Raw genomic sequence first — 16,523 nt, forward strand, 5'->3', positions numbered from 1 at the left:
CTACCACGAATCTCCAATAGATCTTTCAGTGTGGATCTTTTCAGCCTGGCGTACTGCGACTCCATTCAGAACTTGCTCTTTGGATAAAAGGACCATCCCACTACTGCCAACCAATGTAACGGCTACCCACTGGTAGTGAGGGGTATCGGCCGTTGGAGACGTCCTTTTCCCTGGCAAGCTGCGATATGCAGGTACCGCCGGTATATCCCATCGAACGCCCTTCCAAGAAACGAGACAGGCTACGTTTGAAGGGTCAAGCAGACTGACTTTATTTGGCATATTTCACCTGCTTATATCTGCTTACAACTGTTACAAGAACAATGACAGTTTCCGCCCTCCCCTTTTCCCAGTAGGGGGCTTCAACACAGACCCCCTGAAACAATGACATCTCCTTGACTTAATCACTTGGCCAGTTTCTAGCCGCTTCGGCACCTCACCCCACTTAACATTTCCTGGCCAGGCACATAGAATTCAATTAACCTTTAAAACAATTATCACTCACACATAATCCCCATCAGCATACACCTCACAGGGGGGCTGTTTACCTGCACACAAAGAGGGTTCATTATCTATGCGAAGGGAACATTAGCATTCCAGCAATGAAAAGATACTTGTCCAATTAACCCTTTGTGCTCAGAATACAATGTGGTAAATCCAACTGTAACAAGTCCTGCAGTTATTATCAATGTCCAGGCAGAATAGTCCATAATCTGTTACAACATGCTTACTGTTAAGACACATTATTTAAAAATTGTGCTGAATGCAAATATTTAGTATAATTTCTAGGTAGAATTTTCAACATCCTCGGTTTAAAATAGAATAATATCCAGATTTCCCTTTACTTCCTGTCCCATAGCCCTACCTTAATTTGCATAATCCCTGCAAATTAATGGAAGGTCACCAGAACCCCTATTGGAAGGTTTCCCCTCTATTACTTTTCTCGGGACAAGCCAAATTGTTGGTATTTGCTTTGACTTTCACTTCGAGTGATAATGGTAACCAGAACAAATGGAGAGGGTGAATCTCTCTAACAAGAGCAGAGGTAGCTGTACATAAACTACATACTTTGTCTATAAGCTACAGAAAAGCTTTAATGAATATATAAACCCAACATTTCATATTCCTGATATGTGTCTGCTGTACCATGTTCTTGTAAGAAAAAGTATCCTGTTCTCTTTGTATTGCTTCCTTTGTGTGACATCCCTGGTGTCCCTGCCAGTTCATCTTTCTTTCCTGTTAACAACTGACCATACTTTGCATGAGAGCGGTGTTGCCAGTTCTGTAGCTGTGCTGGGAACACAGACTGTCCTCCTCCAATGATCAGACTTGTCCTGACCAAACCCCCTCTACCCCCATGCACAGCCCTTCACTGGAAAGTTTAGTTTGCTGCTGTTTCTCCTCCCCCTGCTCTCTGAACTCCTTAGAACAGAGGTTTAATGTGATCACTTGTAAAAAATGTATTTATATGGTTTTGCCTTTCATTTCTATTTTAAACCGAATTGTAGTTTTACAAGGTGAGGGTTTACATATACTTAAAATAATTACACATTTAACCACTTAAGGACAGCCTAACGCTGATATACGCCGGCAGAATGGCACGGCTGGGCACAGGCATGTACAGGTATGTTGCCCTTTAAGTGTCAAGCTGTGGGTCACGCGCGCGCGCCGCCACCGGCACGCTCGTGACCCAGTACGAAGCTTCGTGACCGCGCCCGCGAGACCTACGGACCCGATCGCCGCCGCTGTCCCGCGATCAGGTCACAGGAGCTGAAGAACAGGGAGATTTGAGTGTAAATACACCTTCCCGTTCTTCTCTGTGGCAGTGTCACTGATCGTCTGTTCCCTGTTATAGGGAACGACGATCAGTGACATCACACCTACAGCCACGCCCCCCTACAGTAAGAATCACTCCCTTAGGGCACACTTAACCCCTTAGCGCCCCCTAGTGCCATTGTCATTTTCATAGTAATCGGTGCATTTTTATAGCACTTTTCGCTATGAAAATGACAATGGTCTCAAAAATGTGTCAAAAGTGTCCGATGTGAAGAATACGTATCGGCCTAAACTTAGGGGAAAAAAAGTATATTTTTTTTGAGGATATTTATTATAGCAAAAACTTAAAAATATTGAATTTTTTTCAAAATTGTCGCTCTATTTTTGTTAATGGCACAAAAAATTAAAACCACAGAGGTGATCAAATACCACCAAAAGAAAGCTCTATTTTTGGGCAAAAAAAGGACGCCAATTTTGTTTGGGAGCCACGTTGCACGACCGCGCAATTGTCAGTTAAATATAGAATGAACAAGTGTAAGTTTATTGCTCACAGCAGAAACATGCAGGAGAGAGGGTTAGGGCACAGGACACCCTAAGACAGTAGGCAGACAGATCAGTAGACTCCAAAAACAAAACAGTCATGTAGACAGCAATACAGAACAAGGGCCTTATGCCTGCACCCAACGTTCTGCACCTATGTAGCAACAGCTGTCTCCTATAGCAACCAAAAAACTCACAACGCCTTGCAGGGTTTCATTGGATGAGTCCCCCTTGATGCCTTCCCAGCCTCTCCACAGTCCTTGGCTCATGAAGAATAACCTCTGATACTTCATCTCAGAACTCCAACCTTTTCCTCATGCCTCCAGGCAATAAAAGGCTCTATCTCTATGGCACAGCCTCTCCCATGCCCCCAAGCAGCAAACAGGCTCTCTCTGGCAAAGGCTCCAGCACATGGTCAGCCTCAGACTCCAGGCCTCACCCAATGCAGCTGTTCCTCACACATCCACTCCAGACCAAGTTCTGGGTGGGAGAAACCCTATCACCTAACTTCCTTTAAATGTATACTCTCTCCCAGCATACTCAGTGGCCTGACACTCCTACTGATTGGCTGAAACAGATATGCATATTCAGAACTCAGTCTCACTGCAGCTCATAATACTAATTCCAAAGGCATCATTGCCACCTATTGACATAAGGGAGGAACCACAGTTACACCAGGCTTAGGAGAAAACTCAAATTATCACAAAGACTATAAATCCGTTATTTCCACCCAGCACGGGTACATTTACCAGTAGCTCCCCCGCACTCACTTTCACCATTTTAAAAAAAAGTGGCCTTGCGAGGCTCCGCCCACCTGTCCGCATCATTCATTCACAGAGTTCCGTGAATGTGAAAACTACAAGTACCGACACGAAAAGCTGCTCCAGGTGAGTGAGTCTCTGGTTAATCCCCACACACACTAGTCAGGTGCTAGCCCAGCTTGCATGCTGTGTAACATAAGGAAATTATTCCAGGCAGCTGCACTTCCAAAAACAATTTTATTGAAGCTTTAAGTGGTTGACAGATGGAGCAGGGGACAAAAAGGTTTGCTCAAATGTTAGCCCTTAGTCACAATGACTAAGCGCTAACATTTGCGCGAAACACATCTACCTTTTTGTCCCCTGTTCCATCTGTCAACCACTTGTCATATGAAGCTTCAATAAAAGGATTTTTGGAATTGCAGCCATCCAGAATCATTTCCTTATGCAAGGAATAAGCCGCAATAAAATATCAAGGTGCTGTCGAGCACTCTAGGTAGTTCATTGATTCTTCATGTCATTGTTTAACTGCCTGCTTGTTTGAGGTACAAGCTGACAGCTAAGGCCTCGTACACACGATAGGTTAACCAGAGGACAGCGGTCTGAAGGACCGTTTTCACCGGTCAAAACCGATCGTGTGTGGGCCCCATAGGTTATTTAACTATAGGTTAAAAAAGACAACTTGCTTTAAAATTAACTATGGATTGGTAACCGGTAGGTCAAAACCGATCGTCAGTAGGCACAACCATCGGTTAAAAATCCACGCATGCTCAGAATCAAGTCAACGCATGCTTGGAAGCAATGAACTTCGTTTTTTTCACCACGTTGTCGTGTTTTACGTCACCGCATTCTGACATGATCGGTTATTTAACCTATGGTGTGTAGGCGTGACGGGCCATCAGTCAGCTTCATCGGTTAACGTAGGACAACGGTCCTTCAGACCATTGTCCTCTGGTTAACCTATCGTTTGTACGAGACTTAACACAGACAGTCTGCAGGAGTTCTGCATTTCACCTGTGATCTACTGATCATGGATGCAATGCTTTGCAGGTTCTTGGCTACAAAAACACAAAACAAATGCACATTTACTTACCTGCAAAAAGATGTGCGTTTTTATTTAATTTTTTTACAAAGGTAAACTTATCCTTTAAAGTTGTACTTCATCTTCAAATTCTGTCAGTTCAATTTTCCAATCCAGTGGCTGCAATATATTTATTACAGAGATGCACTTGTACTTTTAGTGGCAATATGTCAAAAACCTGAGCTTTCCACAACGACAATAAGAAAATAAGAAAATCAGCAGAGATCCCCTTTAGTAAAATTGCAAATGATCATTAAATATAGGTGCACTTTTGCCAAACTTCCTTGCTGGTCTTTTAATTTGATAAACAGCCTCTTTGACCAATAGAAAGGCTCAGGCCCCGTACACACGACTGAGTTTCTCGGCAGAATTCAGCCAGAAACTCGATCTGAGCCGTATTCTGCCGAGAAACCCGGCCGTGTGTACACTTTCGGCCGAGGAAACCGACGAGGATCTCGTCGGGCCAAATAGAGACCATGTTCTCCATTTCCTCGTTAGTCAATGAGGAAACTTGGCTCGCCGAGATCCTCGGCGGCTTCACAAGGAACTCGATGAGCAAAACGATGTGTTTTGCTCGTCGAGTTTCTCGGACGTGTGTACGGGGCCTCAGTCTTGGAGGACAAAGAAAAATTTAGGATTTGCATTTAACTTAGGCTGCCTATTTTTCTTAGATAAATACTGATCCTTTTCATGTGCGGTAACCTTTGCATTTAGTGAGCATGTAAAGAAAAATATTTCACACTGTATCTTCAAAGGCTATAAAGAAAATTGATTTCTCTTTAGGTTCAAATCAAAGAGAAAATAGATGGGTGAATCTTGCTATATTTTTGGCACAGTGTTTTGGAACGTTTGCAGACCAGTAAAACAATGCATAAAAATGTAATAATTTGACTGAATCAGCTTATTCATGTACCTCTTCCAACCGCATATGAAGTCAAGGGCATATAAAATATGTTCTGTCAGCCAGAGCAATGAGGACTTATGCTTAAATATACCTTGCCAAGTCAGAGTTTGGGGAGTGAATGATGAGCAAGTAATATATTCTCTTCATACAGAATTATTTTTGTAGCAATTTTGTCTGCACAGCCTGATAGTGAAAGTTAGGTAAAGTAAAAGTGCAGCATCAATATAAAAAACTTATTTTTATAAGCCAATATTACTATAGACCAATATTATGTATGATGTTTATTAAAATGGAGTCTAATCCAGATTCATAAGTATGCCTAGATTTAATCTAATTTTCCAGTATTTGCTTAGTATTTAAACTTTTTTTTTTAGCTGTAGTTATATACATAAATCATCAACTTACCAATTGAAAGTGGCAATGTATTTAACATTTACTGAGTCCTAGATTTTCCGTTAAAGGAAAGAAAATTCAGATGCTATATGAATGGTGACAAAAAAAAAAATGTGATCCAATGAGCATGTTACAAATGGTCCACTGATTACCTAGTAGCAATAAAGTGCCAAAAATTCAATATGCCTCTGTCAGTGGTTCTCGACTCCTGTCCTCAGGACCCACTAACAGGCCATCTTTTAAGTATTACCTTGGGGAGATGCACACTACAATACTGCAATCACTGAGCAGCAATTGATATCACCTGTGATGCATTTCAGTTATCTTGCAAACCTGGCCTGTTAGTGAGTCCTGAGGACAGGAGTTGAGGACCACTGCTCTATGTCTTATTTTTGTCTAAAATAATATTTGACTCAACCAATGTAAGTGGACCCTAAAATACAGTTAATCCCCTTTCAGACCGGGGGCGGCCTCTGTCAGTGAACCCGCTGCTCAGCACAGAATCTGTTGATCTCTGCTGAGCAGGTGGATGACAGGTCCGTGTCCGCTCTGCTTATGCAGAGTGGACACAGACACAGCCAACTGTCCCTCTATGGGGCGGTCCTATAGAAATGGGCCACCTATCCATTTCCATCTGACTGTCATCTGATCCGAAAAATGGATGGGATACAGATCCCCCATCCACTTGTTTTTAGGGTCAGATCGGTTGTCGGCGGGTGTCAACGGACAAAAGTTGAGTTGACACCCGCCGCACTATAGAGGGCAATAGATGGTCCAATCGGGTCCGCCTAAAAAACTGGCAGGCGAACCTGATCAATCTGCCCTTGTGAAAGGGGCCTTGCACAGAAAAACTATGGACATTGCAACATAGTATATTATTTATAGCACATATTTATTTGTGTTTTAATGCTGGTTGTGTATGTGAATATAATAAACTGAAAAGTCAATTGGGCTTCAAACGTAAAAATACAATAAATGAAAAATATGAATTATTTAGGAATTAGTTTATGTTTGTATTTTTAGCTGCATACCTGCTGAATATTGTTTTCTTAAATGCTTGTTATTTTGTATATTTCTGTTCATTTTGTTCTTGAGTCACTGAATATGCCCTTGAGAAAGGTAATCTATATTTCTTATAGGACAGTGTTATTCAGTCTGACCTCTGTGGTTGTTCTTGTCATCACTACTGACTGGATAAGCTGGGACAAGCTGAATCGTGGATTTCTACCCAGTGATGAAGTCTCAAGAGCTTTTTTGGCATCCTTTATCTTGGTTTTTGACCTTCTGATTGTTATGCAGGTATGTTGGTACAAATGTTTTGTTCTGCCCGTGTTTAAGGTTTGTACATAGCTATTTACACCAACATTGTATATACTGAGTACACATTTGTTTTTCTTTTTGTTCTTTAAAATACAAGCTTTAGTGCTTTAATAACCACAGATAGGCAAGATATTAAAGGCTAGTTTAGCAATAAAGGCCGTTTTAACACAGGAAAGCAGATGGAACCAAATGTTTCTTTCTCCAGAAATGAAAATATATACAATCCTTGATTTACATGATAGTATCATATCTCAAGAGCAAATGTCACTTTTGACATATCAATAAAGTACAATGAAAAAAAAGAAGTAAACATCCCTGGGATTGGTGCATGGCACTGGTTTTTACAGTGCACACCAGCAAGCGTGCGATCAGCGCTGCTCGCTGGTGGAAATGTGTCTGAAGAAAGCATTTTTTCTGTTTGTATTGCTATTAGTGAGATTTATACTCCTTTATGTCCTGTGGATGTAAAAAATGGGGTTGGGACTTTATATGAGGCATGTGGTTTGGGTCACCACAGGCCTCCATCCCTGTAAGGATAAAATATGGACGGTTGGGACTTTAAATGAGATGCGATTAGCAATATGCGATTAAGTATAAATATATATATATAATGGCAAATGTAAAAATTCTTACCATAAAGACCAGGCTCAAAAATACCAAACCAAAGAAGCACAAAACCAAATTAGTCTGTCTAACTGTATGTAATTAAAACAGAGGTTCAGTTGCAGTCATTTGCAAATGTCTGGGAAGCTGCAGGCCACGTCACGGCACTCTGTGTAACTGCAGTCCTAACTGTGATTTTTAAGGCCTCCAAAGGAGGAACCCAGGTGTGCTAATTAATAGACAGGGAGCAGAAAGCAACATAGAACCGCCCCTATCTATGGTTGGTCTGGCAAATGAGAGCACCGAAAAAACAAAATACAAAAAACAGGGGTGAAACCAAAAACATGCCTACCAAACCAAAATACCACCAAACTGGGTGCGGACCACATCAAACTGGGTCAGCTAGTCAAAAAACGACAATGCATGAATTAACTTGTTGGTGGTAGATCTGTGGAGGCAATGTGTGACACTCCTGGAATCGCATCTCCATCCCTGGTTAATGTAAAAAATGGGGTTGGGACTTTATATGAGGCATGTGGTTTGGGTCACCACAGGCCTCCATCCCTGTAAGGATAAAATATGGACGGTTGGGACTTTAAATGAGATGCGATTAGCAATATGCGATTAAGTATAAATATATATATATAATGGCAAATGTAAAAATTCTTACCATAAAGACCAGGCTCAAAAATACCAAACCAAAGAAGCACAAAACCAAATTAGTCTGTCTAACTGTATGTAATTAAAACAGAGGTTCAGTTGCAGTCATTTGCAAATGTCTGGGAAGCTGCAGGCCACGTCACGGCACTCTGTGTAACTGCAGTCCTAACTGTGATTTTTAAGGCCTCCAAAGGAGGAACCCAGGTGTGCTAATTAATAGACAGGGAGCAGAAAGCAACATAGAACCGCCCCTATCTATGGTTGGTCTGGCAAATGAGAGCACTGAAAAAACAAAATACAAAAAACAGGGGTGAAACCAAAAACATGCCTACCAAACCAAAATACCACCAAACTGGGTGCGGACCACATCAAACTGGGTCAGCTAGTCAAAAAACGACAATGCATGAATTAACTTGTTGGTGGTAGATCTGTGGAGGCAATGTGTGACACTCCTGGAATCGCATCTCCATCCCTGGTTAATGTAAAAAATGGGGTTGGGACTTTATATGAGGCATGTGGTTTGGGTCACCACAGGCCTCCATCCCTGTAAGGATAAAATATGGACGGTTGGGACTTTAAATGAGATGCGATTAGCAATATGCGATTAAGTATAAATATATATATATAATGGCAAATGTAAAAATTCTTACCATAAAGACCAGGCTCAAAAATACCAAACCAAAGAAGCACAAAACCAAATTAGTCTGTCTAATTGTATGTAATTAAAACAGAGGTTCAGTTGCAGTCATTTGCAAATGTCTGGGAAGCTGCAGGCCACGTCACGGCACTCTGTGTAACTGCAGTCCTAACTGTGATTTTTAAGGCCTCCAAAGGAGGAACCCAGGTGTGCTAATTAATAGACAGGGAGCAGAAAGCAACATAGAACCGCCCCTATCTATGGTTGGTCTGGCAAATGAGAGCACTGAAAAAACAAAATACAAAAAACAGGGGTGAAACCAAAAACATGCCTACCAAACCAAAATACCACCAAACTGGGTGCGGACCACATCAAACTGGGTCAGCTAGTCAAAAAACGACAATGCATGAATTAACTTGTTGGTGGTAGATCTGTGGAGGCAATGTGTGACACTCATGTCCTGTGGATAACCTTTTTAATAGACAATGAAGTGAAGGAATCTCTCCAACAGAAACTCCAATGAGTGTAAAACCTGTCAGAAATCCTAATCCTTTTTCACTATCCAAAACTAAAACATAAGTTTTGGCTATAGATACACTTCAAGTTTAATGAAGCTGTCGTTTTCATTAATAATTTTTGAAACCTTCCTCCTCTTTTAGAATGCATGGAATTGGTTGAAACGTTTTATGTTGATTTAGCCACTTAATTAGGTTGTATTTGAATTGAGATGGAACATAATCATTTAATGGTAATAGCATCCAGTATTTTGTATCAGTGCCTTGTTGCTCCTAGTATTACACGATCACCACCACCCCATGGGTACCTAATTGAAGAGACTGTGACAAGCTAAATCAGTGGTTGTCAACTTTCTTGATATAGGGGGGCCCCAAAAGCAGCTCCTTATATTATCAAAGGTTTGCGCATACTATTTATTGAACTTTGTAATCAGAAAGATGTTAGAGACTGAAGCCATGCAACAGGAGAATGTCAAAGACTGTGAACATGATGTAGGAGTTGTTGGAGACTGGGGACATTCTTCAGAGGAAAATAATAGACTACAGACCAGGGGTTCAATTGGCTATTATGCTGGGTATATGAGCTGGGCAGGAGATTCATTGCCACGTGGCCATATTGGGACAATGATGTCACAAGCATCCCTATTGTTTTGCCACGTGCAGTTGTGGGGAAGACATTGTTTTCCCCCAAAGCTCATTGGAGTGTCGTGTAATAGCTTCCCAAGGGTTCAGGCAAACTGTTCAGATTGGGCTTGGATCTGAACACATATAATCACTAAAGCAGACATGTTTCAGTAAACAGTCATAGACATAACTTAAGACTTAATAACATGAGACTACTAAAGACCCTTTATAAGTCAATCCTTCCATATATGTAATCCCTAGTGCCCACTTAACGCTGAAGTTTACTATTAGTATTTTTTGGATACAGCACCAAACACATTAGTTATGGGAATTAGTGTGTATCCCATTACCTATATGTTAGGCTTCTGCTTTATGATAAAGTCTTTCCTTCATAGCCTCATTTATAGCCACAGGATGTAGCCCTGATTGGCTATCTTATAACGCTGTGAGATTTAACATCCGCCGCTGCTGGTGTGAAAGGTTGCACCACTTGCCCACCCTCTTTTTTGCCCTCTCAGCAATTTACAAAACTCCTATTACTATTTTCCCACAATGCAACACATTCTGGGTAATGTAGATCTTTTTATTTACCTGGTCCTCTTCCATTCATATAATGTGATCCGTTGCAGGGAAATAATAATACAAAAGGAACAGAGGACTAACAAATGCTTCCAAGTTTCTCAACGCTTTAGACTAGCAGTGGTGGGTGTTATCTCTCACAGCACCAGAAGAAAGCTGGTCAGGGTGAAATTCCGCAGCTACAAATGAGGCACTGAAGGGCAGACTTTTACAAGAAGCAGCAACCTACTGGTAAAGGGATACACATTATAATTTTATATCGTTTTATACTTCTCACAACAAGATCCATTATAAAAGATCAGAGGAAAATGTAAAAACAGAAAAAGAGAAAAGGGATGGGCAGAGCAGGAAAAGACAAGACATTTAACTGCTAGAAGCCAATTAAGAAATATTTTTCATTCAGTGGCAATGCATCCAAGTAAGGAAAGTGTGGACTGGGTCTCAGGTTGGGCAGCAGGGGACTAAAAATAAAATTGTAACTGCCAGTAAAGGTCAGTTTAATGACAGGGGAGAATGTAGGCCTTATAGAAGCCCTATAGGAGGTTAGGTAGCACATTTTTTGCTGAACAAAAATGCTCAGTATATACAAACCCAGTTCCAAATGAATCGGAACACGGTGCAAAATTTTAATAAAAACAGAATGTAATGATTTTCAAATCTCATAAACCCACATTTCATTAAAGTTGTGTTTCCATCAAAAATATAATTTAGCTTTAAAGTGTAGCTTAGACCTAAAAAAAAAAAAAAAATTACTCACCTTGAAATGCCTGTTGCTATGCGGTCCAATTAACAATTAAAAATAGAAAACAAATCAGTTGTTTAAATTTAGAAAATGTATTATTTTAGGGAAAAAAATAGGGTTAATTCGAATGTGATGGCAGCAACACGTTTAAAAAAAGTTTCAAAAAAGTTGGGACAGGGCTGAGTTTACCACAGTGTAACATCCCCTCTTCTTTTAACAACACTCTGTAAATGCCTAGGAACTCAGGAGACCAGTTGATGGAGCTTTAGGAGAGGAATGTTTTCCCATTCTTGCCTGATTTAACAGTCCTGAGTCTTCTTTGTCGCATGACATGCCAACTATTGTGAAGTGCCAATATGTGGCAAATATTTTCAATTTCTAAACGATCTGGACAGCAGGTGGGTCAGTTAAGCACCCGGACTCTTCTACTATGAGGCAATGCTGTTGTCATAGGTGCAGTATGGGGTTTAGTATTGTCCTGCTGAAATGTTCAAGGCTCTGAAAAAGATGTTGTTTGGATGGGAGCATATACTGCTCTAAAACCTAGATAAATCTTTCAGCGTTAATGGTGCCTTTCTAGATGTACAAAACATAACATACTGTCAGAGAGGCTTTTAAACTGAGCACTGATAGCAACCTGAAAGGTCTTTTTCCTCTTTAGTCCAGGGGACGCAGTGCCCATGGTTGCCAAAAGGAATGTCAAACTTTAATTCGCCTAACTTCAGAACAGTTTTCCACTTTGCAACAGACCATTTTAAATGAGCTCTGGCCCAGAGAAGACTGCCGTGTTTCTGAATAATGTTCAGCTATGGCTTCTTCTTTGCATAATAGAGCTTTAGCTTGCATTTTTGGATGGTACAGTAAACTGGGTTTCACAAATAGTGATTTTTGAAAGTATTCCTGAGCTGTAATGTCCATCACAGAATCACACTTGTTTTTAATGCAATGTCATCTGAGGCCCCGAAGATCTTTGGCATCTAATATTGCCTTTTGGTCTTGTCCCTTGCATTCAGAGATTTCGCCAGATTCTCAGAATATTTTGATGATATTATGTACTGTAGATGATGATGATTTGCAATTTTACAAATTGTTCTATATTTATTAGATGCAGCTTTTAATAGACTGGTGAACCTCTGCCCATCTTTACTTTTGAGGCACTCTGACTCTCTAAGATCCTTTTTTTATACCCAACCATTTACTGACCTATTGCCATTTAACTTAATTAGTTGCAAAATGTTCTTCCAGCTCATCTTTGTTAGTACCACTTACTTTGTCATCTTTGTTCCCTATCCCAACTTTTTTGCTGCCATCAATTACAAAATGACACAGTTTTTTCTTAAAATAGTAATTTTCTCAGTTTAAACATTTGATATTTCCTATTGTGAAAAAAATATAGGCTTATGAGATTTACAAATCATTGCATTCTGTTTCTGTATGTAGATTTTACACTGTGCCCCAACTTTTTTGGAATGGGGGTTGTACACCATATATAACCTGATCATAGAGATTTCACTTCTACCATCTGAGAGACTTTGTTTTCTCCATAAGCAGCGGCCTCCTCCTCTTCAATTGTATTGCTTTTGCAAAATTGACAGATAAAAAAGTATAATGCCTCGTACACGCGACCAGTTTTCCCGTCGGGAAAACTGCCATGACAGCTTTTGGCTGGGAAAACTGGCAGTGTGTATGCTCCATGGCAGTTTTCCCAACAGGAAAACCGCCGTGAATGCCGGCTGGAAAAATGAGAACATGTTTTCTTTTTTCCTGCCGGGATTCCCAGCATTTTTTAAGCCGGCAGTTTTTCTATGGGGAAAGCCTGCGGTGGAGCATACACACGGCCGGGTTTCCCGACCAAAGCTCACATGGTAGTGAAAAATTGTGTTTATTTACTAAGGATGAACTTGGCCTTCAGGACCTGTGAACATGAGTTTTTATTTGTATCAGAACTAATTTTCTTCCCATGAAAGTCAATAGGAACACAAAGGCAGATCAAAGCAGCTTAGGAGGTGGTCAAATGCAGAAGCATCTACAATGACTTATGCCTTGTGCCAGTGATGTTAGAAACTCACTCAACTTTGGTATCTGAAATTAAATCATTATACATTTTTTTTTTTTTTTTTTTAACAATAGAGTTATAAAGATATTTTTAGAGATCCAAACATTTCTGCCATTAGATACATGTTGATCATGCCCCGTCAAGATTTTATTATTTTGCAGTAATAGACGTTTCAGAACATGACATATGCTTACAGCAGTGTAGCACAATAAAATATGACTGCATTTAATTATTTGCTCTTGTCAAATTCTGAGTCACTAAGAATAATGTTTGGAAATTGAGAATATGCTAAATAAGGTTATGTCTAAATAAAGATTGGTTTATTTTGTTAAAGCGTTAACATGTTTAATTTAATAGAGAAGTATGGGTATTTTTTATTAGATTCATACTTATCTAGGGTCTGATGCTGCATCTGCCCCCTGGTGCCTCTAACACTGAGAACCAAGCGATCGAACACTGCCGATCTCTCGGTTGTCAGTCAGCAACTCTCTGCTCAGCCCCCTCCTCGCTCACTGGAGGGTTGGGCTGTGGAGGCAGCAGAGTGGCCGGCTCAGCCTCTCAACGGCTTGCTGAAAGGCTGAGTGGGGTGCCGGTCAAGGAATCTGGGCAGATCCTTACTCCATGGTCATGGAGGTACCTGTACTGCAGGTTAAAAATCAATTGTGCAACTTTTTTTTTTAAAGTCTCTTGCACCATCGATACAGTGTAAATAACTGCAAGCTTAAAGTGATTGTAAACCATTATTTTTTATTTTTTTTAATAACAAACATGTTCTAATTACCTGCTCTCTGCTGTGGTTCTGGACTTCCTAAATCTGTCAAATTGCAATATTTTTTGTATTTTTTTCCATAATGGAGGATACATTTTTGAGTGGCTCCAGGAGCTTGTGTATATATATATATATATATATATATATATATATATATATATATATATATATATATATAATATATGTGTGTAAAATATTGGCTGCCATTGCTGGCCTCACTTGAAACTGCTAGCTGCCTGGCTTCGACCCTCAATCATTGCATTCAGTAATATCTGTATTTTTGACCTGAAATAAATATGGAGTTCTGGTGTTCAAATATTGCTAACGGCATGCTGTATTTCATTTTAGTGACTCAATTATTTATACTTACTTAAGTATTCATGAAGGTCAGCAATGGCAGACTACATGTTTCTGTCAGTACTGGTTCCCTTTAGGCACAAATTCCACTATAAAGTAGGGTAACTCAAAGCAACCAAGAAGAATCCATCTTGTACTCCTCAGACTTTAGCAAAATCAGTAAAGTCCTACATCTTTTCTGTGTATGTGCCTATTTTGATCATGGAAAATATGGAAATAGACTTTGAGGGTTATGTCTTCATTGGGCAGGTCTGCCTTTTGTGACACATGGGAGTTTAGTATGAGGTTCCACCCTTTACTAATATTGCTAGACAAAATGTTCATTCCGCAATTACCTTCTTGTACGGTATGACTGCTTACAAATCAGAAGATGTTATTTAAAGTGGATGTAAACCCACTCTCATCTTTTCTAAACTACTGCCATAGTGCTGATCTATAAGGATATAGATGCCTCCTGCATGTATCCTTACCTGTCAAATGTTTCTTCTCTGTCTGTTATAAGAACTGAAAAACTGCAGATTCTGTGAGTGGATCTGTTGTCTGGAGCTCTGTGGGTGGAGTCGTGATGTCAGTAGACTCCCCGCCTCACCTCTACAATCCCCTTGTCAACATGCATTTTTTCCTGTGTATTCCTTACACTAAATTCTGCTATGATCACTAACATCCAGTCAAAATCCAGAAAAGTAACCACATGACTTCAGAAAAGGATTGTGGGTGGGAATTAAAAAATAATGCCTGTCTCCAGGCTAGTGCATGAGATATGTAAATAACCTGTCACTCACAGCAAGGGGGCAGAACGGACTAAGTCCGTTTTTATTTCACTGAACAATAAAAGAGGATTTCTCAGAGCTGGATTAACTCTGTGTGGCAAGACTGGGCACAGATGATAGGAAATCTTATACATTGTGACATAAAAAAAAAAAATCGGGTTTACATCCACTTTAAGCAACACACTCTGTCATCCAATTTCATTATTTGATTTACTAGTCTTGCCCATATGCCCTGCACTTATAGTCCCTTTGGTAAATGTGCACTGATGCAGTCAGAGAAGGAGTGATGGGTTTACTTTGTTGGCACATTGATCTGGGAAGTCTTATGCCTCTAAAGAATTAACGTCTCTTTTCGGAGTACAATTTGTTTGTGTATGCACTTAATAAAAAACATAAATAGTGGAATATAACACCTTATTTGGGAAGACCCTGCAGGTTTCTGATAAATATTCTTATGGTATATGTATATGTAAATAGAAGAAAATGTTGGAGACCACTGGGTGCTATCACATCTTTCAGTAAATGCTTGTGCTAAGTTTAGAGTCAGACAAGTAAAAGCTTGCAGGCATGGACAGAGTGCACGTTGGGTTAAATACTGCACACTGTGAAAAATATCACTTGGGAGATTTCCAGACAGAACGGCAGAGAAGATTTAGAAGGCTGAATATCACATTTGCATGTCTTCTCAGCTGTCTCATAGCTCCGGTGGGGCAAACTGATTTACACTGTCATGCTACACCGTTCCTTCATTTATGCTGGTGAATTCCTTAAATGCTGTTTGGGGAAGCTATTTTTCCTAACGAGCATTAACCATGCTTTAATAGATGTGTTTGTACAATTAGAAATATTTTGCGCTGGGTATCTTACCAAGTATATTAATAAAAGGTAATGGGGATAAACATTTTCTAAAATACAGGAATACTTTTTGGTAACTCGCGCTTATTATCCAACTTGTGTTTATGCTCCTGCATTTGCAAAATTCCAAATACATTTTTACCTCATTAAATATTGTTCTTTGTTTAATTATCGATGTCCCAGTGGTGCCTTCCATGAAATGTATCAGCACTCAGCACATGGGAAATGTTTAATAAGGAGAAACATGCAAGGAATATAAATGTGTGTATAACTCAAATGAAACCTTTGCTGGGAGAGGCACACCGGCAACCATTGCTACAAATGCTAGTTTTCTGGCTGTCCTGTTTACCGCCTGCTTTAATAATTTGTGCCTCTTGCCTTCAACACAAGTATACTTCCCGGTCTGTGACTTAAACCTTATTGAACCCAGTTGATCAGTGTACTAGCCCGGTCTGTGACTTAAACCTTAAACCTTATTGAATTTTTTTTTTTTTTTATGTCACAATATAGAGAATAAGATTTTCTATCATCTGTGCCCAGTCTTGCCATGCATAGTTAATCCAGCTCTGAGCAATCCACTTTTATTG

At 40.0% G+C, this 16,523-nt stretch overlaps 1 protein-coding gene across 3 annotated transcripts in view; it reads left to right on the top strand.

Annotated features, from left to right (window-relative positions):
* The window catches only part of TMEM117 (transmembrane protein 117), a 316,364-nt gene that overhangs the window by 286,163 nt on the left and 13,678 nt on the right, over nt 1–16,523 (top strand). For all 3 annotated transcript variants that reach the window (XM_040343890.1, XM_040343889.1, XM_040343891.1), the window contains exon 6: nt 6,589–6,748. In XM_040343890.1, coding sequence (XP_040199824.1) covers nt 6,589–6,748 — 160 coding nt within the window. The remainder of the gene's footprint in view (nt 1–6,588; nt 6,749–16,523) is intronic.

The sequence above is a fragment of the Rana temporaria genome, chromosome 3 (assembly GCF_905171775.1).
Source record: "Rana temporaria chromosome 3, aRanTem1.1, whole genome shotgun sequence".
Lineage (NCBI taxonomy): Eukaryota > Metazoa > Chordata > Amphibia > Anura > Ranidae > Rana > Rana temporaria.